This window comes from Gymnodraco acuticeps, unplaced genomic scaffold (genome assembly GCF_902827175.1).
Source record: "Gymnodraco acuticeps unplaced genomic scaffold, fGymAcu1.1, whole genome shotgun sequence".
Classification (NCBI taxonomy): domain Eukaryota; kingdom Metazoa; phylum Chordata; class Actinopteri; order Perciformes; family Bathydraconidae; genus Gymnodraco; species Gymnodraco acuticeps.
In genome coordinates, this window is record NW_022991582.1 from 72,372 (window position 1) to 81,359 (window position 8,988).

The 8,988-nt window shown below is 41.4% G+C and overlaps 1 protein-coding gene across 1 annotated transcript; it reads left to right on the top strand.

Moving 5' to 3' along the window:
- The first annotated feature begins 844 nt into the window (after window positions 1–844).
- LOC117533709 lies at window positions 845–8,762 on the top strand. The gene is made up of 11 exons (XM_034197606.1): window positions 845–1,167; window positions 1,345–1,496; window positions 3,148–3,415; window positions 3,625–3,776; window positions 3,925–4,201; window positions 5,909–6,054; window positions 6,582–6,810; window positions 6,956–7,131; window positions 7,388–7,774; window positions 7,897–8,189; window positions 8,751–8,762. The coding sequence occupies exons 1-11, from the start codon at window positions 845–847 to the stop codon at window positions 8,760–8,762; spliced, it is 2,415 nt and encodes an 804-aa protein (XP_034053497.1).
- The last annotated feature ends 226 nt before the right edge of the window (window positions 8,763–8,988 follow it).

Here is an 8,988-nt window from a genome sequence, read left to right on the forward strand (position 1 = left end):
GTCGATACATTATATCACACATTTTGGATTCGAGCTGGTTATTCTCTGCCTGACACCACGAATACAACTAGAACGCTCAGAAGATGATGGGGTGGAGGTGGACATTCTTCTTTATTTGGGGTAAGTCATGTCATATATATATATATATATATATATATATATATATATGGATACATTAGTTGATACTTATGTATTTATTTGATTAAAAAAAAGGGATACAATCACTATTACACAAGAATACATTTCTTTATTTTAAAGAAAGCATGTTATTTCCCTTCATACGTCTCATTTACAGATTAGATCCTAGATGGTGACATATCAGATTTGTCAGTGGGCCACATTTAGAAACTAAAATGTATTTCTTAGCCACATGTTAACTATAATTGTGTATCGATCAGACTTCATTAGATATATATTTGTTTTTGCAGGGGCTTTACTTCTCAGTTTGAGGATAACTCATCAGGCAAGTAAGTGACTGTTTAGTATGAAAAGCATGGATGGAAGAAATACTCAGACCCTTAAGTTATAATATAAGTTTTAGGTATTGTGCTCCAGTCAAATGTCCCGTGTTAGCACCATACACTTTGTGATACGAATGTAAAAAGAAGTAATGCAAAGTTCTGTGGCTGAAAATGACTTTTATCTCATGGCCTTTTTTTTATCTAAAACTGCTAACATTTGAGAAACCATTGGTAAGCATACTATTTGTTTCTTTTTATTTAAAACCTTAATCTGACAACAAAACGACAGCTGTCAAAAATGTACTGGAGTTAAAAGAGATATATTAACAGCTTTTTCAGCTTCTCATCAAGTGTTTTCCTGTCTAGATGTTTTACTATTTGGCATGGCGAACATACATCTTTGTCACTGTCCTTTCTCTGCAGCTAACTTGGCTCTGGGAGGAGCGGCTGCATCGTCGACAAGGTTGAACTACGACTATCGACCAAGCAATGCAATTGATGGCAGCGATGAAACAAACCAATTTATCCACAACAGCTGTTTTGCCTCTTTTGTGATTGACCCCTGGTGGAGGCTGGATTTGGGGGGTCTGTTTGACATCTCAACCATTGAACTCCTCCGAAGAACAGATGGAGGCGGCCAAGATCTTAACTTGCTAGAAATCCGCATTGGTATCTCACTGGAGAACAATGGCAACAACAATCCCAGGTGATCGAATGGGTTGAACTAGCCTGACAATCGGACAGGGTTTTCATTTTCTTCTCCCCCCAGTATCACACTTACTTTATGTTCATGTCGGAGATTTTCAGGTGTGTTAAGTTGCCAAGAATCACTGATTGAGGTTTTAAATCTGTACTGTACTTCCTGTCTGTCCTCCTCCCTCAGATGTGCAGTCGTCCGTGTGAGCAGTTCAGTTAAAATGACCTTCCATTGCAACCAGAAGCAAGTACGCTACGTCAACATTTTCCGTCCAGGATCTGCTTCTATGATTCAAGTTTGTGAGGTCAAAGTGTTCGCTGCAACCCCCATCACAGGAGGTAACAAACACTAAACAATGGCACCTTAAGCTGATTCAATTAAGTACTGGTAACATAATTAAGTAGATATTTGAACAATATTGTTAGTGTTTTGATACTTGGGTTTTAAAATGCATTCACATGATATACGGTAAAACAAGGGCCGGCCCTTGGCATACATAGGCAGTATAGGTGAATGCTAAGGGCACATCAACCCATCAGGGGCGCCACAAATTGGGGAGAAACATTTTTTTTTTTTAATTGCACAACAACACAATTTCCCGATTTTGGATCAACAAAGTACATCTTATTATCTTATACTAACAGCAACTGAACGAGAGAGTAATGTCAAATGACAGTACAATTAACCAATCATATCTTCCCTCTAAATGGGTGGGCTTTATTATCGCGGACTTTATGACAAGTTCCGCCTGCTGTGAAACTTTTCTTGTTTCCATAGCAACAACAACTGTCAACAGCGTAAACTCGCCTTCAAAATAAAAGCATGCCAAATTACACTTAAGACATACAACTGCAACGAACACAATGCAATATCCTTTTCAATTTCAGAGAACACAAATTGGGTTATTTACAGGTGTTGTTTTGTGTGGTAGAGGGTCGCTGTCATTGATGCGTTTTGCACCCCGGGCCGTTGTTTTGATATTCCACCAGTGTAAACATTTTTTTTTTAATTTTGTATTTCACGACCCACCTATCACATCTCTGCGCCCCACCAGTGGGGCGCGCCCCACACTTTGAGAAATGCTGTACTAACCTAACTATGCCTATATTGCGTACAGCACCCATACACTATGGCTCACCCCCCCCAAATCAAGTTGAACTGCACCAGCCCCAGTAAAAAACAGAGGTTTATGTGACATTTTTTTTTTTAAATAATGGTTTTAGTGTGCAATTATAGGTTTTAATTTTGTATTTGTGTTCATTTAAAATAAATCAAACTCCCAACAAACGTATACAGCTTCTGTGTGCTTTTATTAACATTGGAATTTACTGTGTAAGCGGCCGCGGGGGGGGGGAGAGCTTTAGAGAGCTCTCTCCTGAAAGACTGAGCGGCTCTGATAACCTCAGCTCAGTGAGGTAAAGGCACACCTTTATATGATCATTAAAATACGAGAATAAATGAAAAACAGGTATAAAATACTATATGACAGTAAAAAAAAGTTGTTATTAATAAACAAGAATACAGTTTAAAAGGGGAGTGATTTGTAAAATATACATAAAGAAAAAGAAAATCTGCTTACAGTTCTGTAAAATCTTGCCTAGGGCAGCAATTGGTCAGGGCCGGCCCTGGGTAAAACAGCTCTGTGCTGACGTTCAAAGTTCGAACCTTTTCTATTAGCAAACAATCACATGAAAGCTTTGTGAAGCTGCGCCAGCTAGCAGGGGACGTGCAGCCATATAAATGAAACTTAACTGCTTTCACCACAAGGCTCTGCGGCCAACATAGTCGTGAGCAATTCATGTGAATGCAACTTTACGTACACATATCTGCTGGTCAGCTAAAACAACACACTGTAAAATAACAGAAATGTTGTCGATCTGTTTGTATGGATTATTTGGTTTTAAAGAACTTTTAGGGCTTCCATGTGTAGCTGTTTTACATATTTTGCATTGCAAAACTTGAATCTTTGTCACTGTGCTCACTCTGCAGTGAATGTGGCTCTGGGTGGAGTGGCTGCGGCGTCATCACAGTATAGCGTTAACCATCAACCAAGCTTAGCCATTGATGGCAAAGCTGACGGGAGCTGTTTTCGCTCTTTGACGCATAGTAACCCCTGGTGGAGATTGGACATGCGGGGTCCGTATGACATCTTATCCATTGAAGTCTTTCGAAGAACAGATTGCTGCGACCAATCGTTGAATGGGGCAGAAATACGCATTGGTAACTCACTGGAGAACAATGGCAACAACAATCCCAGGTGATGAGAAGACATTTTGTTTTCACAATATTATTCACACTGACATTGTGTTCATGTGGGATATTTTCCTCTGGATAAAGTAGGCCGACTTTGTTTAGTTTGGCCTTAACCAATCAGCATAAGGCATCTTGTTCCTAAAATAGTGACATAATGGGTACCCATTGCTAGCCAATATGCATTTTCTAACTGTCCCTTTTACCCTCCTTTAGATGTGCAGTCATCACCGTGACCAGTAATGCTACCATGACCTTCAACTGTAACCACATGCAAGGACGCTACGTCAACATAATCAACCCTGGAGTAGGAAAAGATCTTCAGATGTGTGAGGTCAAAGTGTACACCACTACCCAACTTACAGGAGGTAATGCGTCACTAAACAATGGCATTGTTGGGAACAACATGACATTTACACAATTTGGTTAAGTATTGCTTCTATGGTTAAAGCGCCGATTTCCACCTGATTGTTTTCATTAATTTTGTCATAACTGCCTTTATACCACTCTTGCCAGCTAATGTTGCACCAAGAGGAATAGCTACGCTGTCTTCAGCACCTGCTTCTGTAGAAACTTCTCAACATATGGCTATTGATGAACACCCTGGGCCGACGGATGCTCTGGAAACCTGTGCCTCCGTCGCACTGCAAGACAACCCGTGGTGGCAACTTGACCTGAGGAATATCTACCGCATAACTGCTGTGTCTATCCTCAGCTCAGGAGACTGCTGCTCGGAGCAGCTGAACGGGGCGGAGGTCCGCATCGGCCTCAGCAAGGACGTTACCAACCAGAGGTGATACAAGCACGAACAAAAGATACAGTAACTTACTTGCCTCAGTAGCATTAAAGATCCCCTATTATACTGTTTTTCATCAATATACTACAGGTCTCAGATCTATACAAAACATGTCTCTGAAGTGTTTTGCTCGAAACACCAAACAGATCATTGCAGCATTACCCATAATCCCCTCTGTTTCAGCCCTGTGTCCAAAGTGCTGATTCTCAGTCTGTTACTTTAGATGAAAATAAGGAGCCCCCTCCCCACGCCCCTCTGAGAGAGAACTCAGTGGTGCTCTAGGAGGAGATTCAGGTGATAAGGTGGGGGGGGGGGGGGGGGTTACCTTGGTTGGTGATTGGCTAATGGTTACACAAGCCAAACAATCGTTATGACCAAAATCTGATCAGCTAATTTTCAGACAGGTTTTTATAGAAATGGATCAGGACAAAACAGAGGAACTCTTTTTTCCTGAAACTTTCAGAATCTCTTTCCACAGAGGGGACACATGTTGATGTAGAAGAGACATGAAGAAGAGGGGACACATGTTGATGTAGAAGAGACATGAAGAAGAGGGGACACATGTTGATGTAGAAGAGACATGAAGAAGAGGGGACACATGTTGATGTAGAAGAGACATGAAGAAGAGGGGACACATGCTGATGTAGAAGAGACATGAAGAAGAGGGGACACATGTTGATGTAGAAGAGACATGAAGAAGAGGGGACACATGCTGATGTAGAAGAGACATGAAGAAGAGGGGACACATGTTGATGTAGAAGAGACATGAAGAAGAGGGGACACATGTTGATGTAGAAGAGCTATGAAGAAGAGGGGACACATGTTGATGTAGAAGAGACATGAAGAAGAGGGGACACATGTTGATGTAGAAGAGACATGAAGAAGAGGGACACATGTTGATAGACTGAGAAGAGGGGAGCCAGTTAGAAGAGACATGAAGAGAGGGGACACATGTTGATGTAGAAAGAGACATGGAAGAAGAGGGGACACATGTTGATGTAGAAGAGACATGAAGAAGAGGGGACACATGTTGATGTAGAAGAGACATGAAGAAGAGGGGACACATGTTGATGTAGAAGAGACATGAAGAAGAGGGGACACATGTTGATGTAGAAGAGACATGAAGAAGAGGGGACACATGTTGATGTAGAAGAGACATGAAGAAGAGGGGACACATGTTGATGTAGAAGAGACATGAAGAAGAGGGGACACATGTTGATGTAGAAGAGACATGAAGAAGAGGGGACACATGTTGATGTAGAAGAGACATGAAGAAGAGGGGACACATGTTGATGTAGAAGAGACATGAAGAAGAGGGGACACATGTTGATGTAGAAGAGACATGAGAAGAGGGGACACATGTTGATGTAGAAGAGACATGAAGAAGAGGGGACACATGTTGATGTAGAAGAGACATGAAGAAGAGGGGACACATGTTGATGTAGAAGAGACATGAAGAATGAGGGGACACATGTTGATGTAGAAGAGACATGAAGAAGAGGGGACACATGTTGATGTAGAAGAGACATGAAGAAGAGGGGACACATGCTGATGTAGAAGAGACATGAAGAAGAGGGGACACATGTTGATGTAGAAGAGACATGAAGAAGAGGGGACACATGTTGATGTAGAAGAGACGTGAAGAAGTGGAATTTGCATAATAGGTGACCTTTATTCTCCCTTTTAACGTCCTCCTTCTTTCAGGTGTGCCATCATCTCCGTTTCAGAGGGAGAGCAGAAATACAACTACCAATGTGGAATAATGGAAGGACGCTTCGTACATGTTTACCTTCCTGGTCTACAGAAGACTTTGACTCTTTGTGAAGTAGAGGTGTATGGTACTCTGCTTGGTAAGCTCCAAATGATAATGGCTGTTTAGACTTCTCCTAAATCTCCAGACTGCATTGTTTACTTGATCGTGGCTGTGGTCCTGGATCATAGGTCCTGGATGGATATCCTCGTGGATTCATCTTCCTTTTATACACACATGCATTTCCAAACATTTGGACTACCTATGTTGCAAATGTATTATCTTTTCAATTTACACACGGCATCTATTGCACGTCTGTCCGTCCTGGGAGAGGGATCCCTCCTCTGTGGCTCTCCCTGAGGTTTCTCCCATGTTCCCTTTAAACTGTGGGGTTTTCTCTGGAAGTTTTTCCTTGTACGATGTGAGGGTCTAAGGAGAGAGGGTGTCGTATTGTCATACTGATATTCTGTACAAACTGTGAAGTCCACTGAGACAAATGTAACATTTGTGATATTGGGCTATATAAATAAACATTGATTGATTGATTTACTTGACATTAAACAGAAGCCTTTGTTATATTTCTTCCAGTAAAGAATGCTTTTCTTGGTTCTGTTTGACCCTCACTAGAAAACGTGGCTTTGAGAGGACTGGCTTTTCATTCTTCCTCAAGTCTGGAAAACAGTGTAGCCAGCAAAGTCATTGATGGCGATCAGTCTTCCACCTGCAGCGTAGCCATTGAGCAGCCAGGTCCGTGGGTAACAGTGGATCTACTGGTTCCTTACAGTGTGACTGCAGTCCAACTCGCCTACAGCTCCGACTGCTGCTTCCGTTTCGATGTCCATGTAGACGACACAAGGTGATATATAGTTGGACAATGTTGGAGGAATGCATAGCTCGACCTATTTCTCATAATTTGTCTCGTGGGTAGAACACTTTTTGAAATTATATAAATTATGTTTAAAGCAGAGTTTCATATACTTCTTCTTCTTTATCTTTTTCAGCTGTGAGGTCGTCTCCAGTAATGCATATTCTTTGATGACCCTGGATTGCGGTGGGATTGTGGGTCGCTATGTGACTGTGATCCATCATGGCGTAGCACCGCCTCTGTGCGAGGTGGAGGTCTATAGCACTTTGGAAAATCTTCAAAACAGTTTCCCTCAGCTGCCCCCGCCCCATGGTAAACATATAACGCTGTATTACAATCTCTTTACAATACAAACGTCCAACCAGGATTGTAAGGCTCATACCATTTGCAGACGATACTGTCATCTATCAGTATCTTGTTAAAACCAAAGATCAAATCATCTACTGAATGAAAATGTAAAATGTTCCTCGTTACATTTTTACTGATTGAATCGAGCATGATGTGTAACAGGCATTCATACTGGTACTTTCTGGCTACGTCATTCCTGCATTTTCTATTCAAATTACAGTTAAAGATTACTGCTCCGATGTGTCCTGTGGACGAGACTACATTCTCATTCCTGATGAACCCAAAACATGGTTTGAAGCCCAGAGCTACTGCAGAGAGAAGTACACTGACCTGGCCACCATCAACGACGTTCAGGACATGTATAGGGTCATGGAAAAGATGGAGAATTACTCCAACAAAGACTTTTGGATTGGGCTGTATGAAGACGTTGCTACCTGGAGGTGGTCTCTGTCAGGTTATTATGGAGCGAGTGAAGCTGAGTTCAGGAACTGGGGTGCTGGTGAACCCAATCTGGAGAGGGCCACCCAGGACTGTGCAGGCATACAACACACGGGAGAATGGAGAGACCTGCAATGTGACTTACTTAACTTCTTCCTATGCTTTGATGGTAATATGAAGGAAAATATTATGCACACATCAACATTTATTCAAAACTAATGCTCTTTTATTCCAGGAACGAGTAGGTTTTCGTTGTGTTTCGGTGCATCATGATTCTTTCTGTGTTTACAGGCAGAACAGGTGCACTCAAAAGCAAGATTCTCGTGGAAACAGCTATGAATTGGGCCGACGCTCAAGGCTACTGCAGGAAACACCACACAGACCTGCTCAGTGTGAGAAACCAGGCGGAGAACCAGGAAGTCCAGAGCATGGTGCCGGAAGGAAAGCTGGCCTGGATCGGCCTCTTTCAAGACTCCTGGAAGTGGTCAGACGGGAGTTACTCCTCGTTCAGATACTTGTCTCAGGAACAACTCCTTTTAGGAGAGGGTCCCAACTGCGCTCATGTTTCCGGCAGGAAATGGAACGTCAGGTCCTGCGACACCAAATCTATGTTTCTCTGCTATAGTAAGTGCTACAGGGGGTCAGACAATAAATCTATTTGTTTTGTTGGTACTTGTGGGTTACCTGTCCCCACTTTTTAATAGCGGGTAGCTGGCTCCTCCATCAGAACAAATATTAATCCTAGGGGTTAGGGTTATCTAGTGAGTGGGAACAAAACAAAAATAGTAGAACCAATTTTTTTCAAATAAAAGGATTTGGTGCATTTCCTTCATTGTATAATACATATTCATTTCAGTTGATTAAAAGAACAATTGTTTGATGAATTGATAATGAAAAATAATAACATAGTTGTATCCCCACTCCCATTGTTGACATGCGTTATTTTTACCTTGAGTAGACCAGTGATTATTTATTGCATGTATACAGTATATGGAATTGATTTAAAAGTGCCAGGTATCCAGTTTTTTGTTAATATTTTGAAAAACACAAGCTTGTTTTTTGATAAACCTGAACCAATGGCTGCCTTCGATCAAATTAATCTTAAAGTCATTTTATGATGATAAATGATGCTAATACTCCTGTAGTGCATTTACTAGAACAATGAACAAATGCTAGGGCTTCTAAAATCATTAAATTCAATAACATTACCACTATTTTCCAGCGTTTAAGAAGAAGACGTTTGTGAGGATCAGTGCTGACTTTGACATGAGTGACCCAGCCGTTCCAACAACAAATCGTGATCCAGGTGAGAATAATACATCTTGTTTCATATTTGCATTTATAACAGTTTACTCCCGTAGTTATTAACAATATAGAAGAACT

Bases quoted from the DNA above. Each gene is read 5' to 3' on its own strand.
- LOC117533709 (XM_034197606.1), top strand. From the start codon at position 845: ATGGCGAACATACATCTTTGTCACTGTCCTTTCTCTGCAGCTAACTTG. The intron at 3,777-3,924 runs GTAATGCGTCAC...CACTCTTGCCAG, and splicing joins CACTACCCAACTTACAGGAG to CTAATGTTGCACCAAGAGGA. The intron at 7,775-7,896 runs GTAATATGAAGG...CTGTGTTTACAG, and splicing joins CTTCTTCCTATGCTTTGATG to GCAGAACAGGTGCACTCAAA.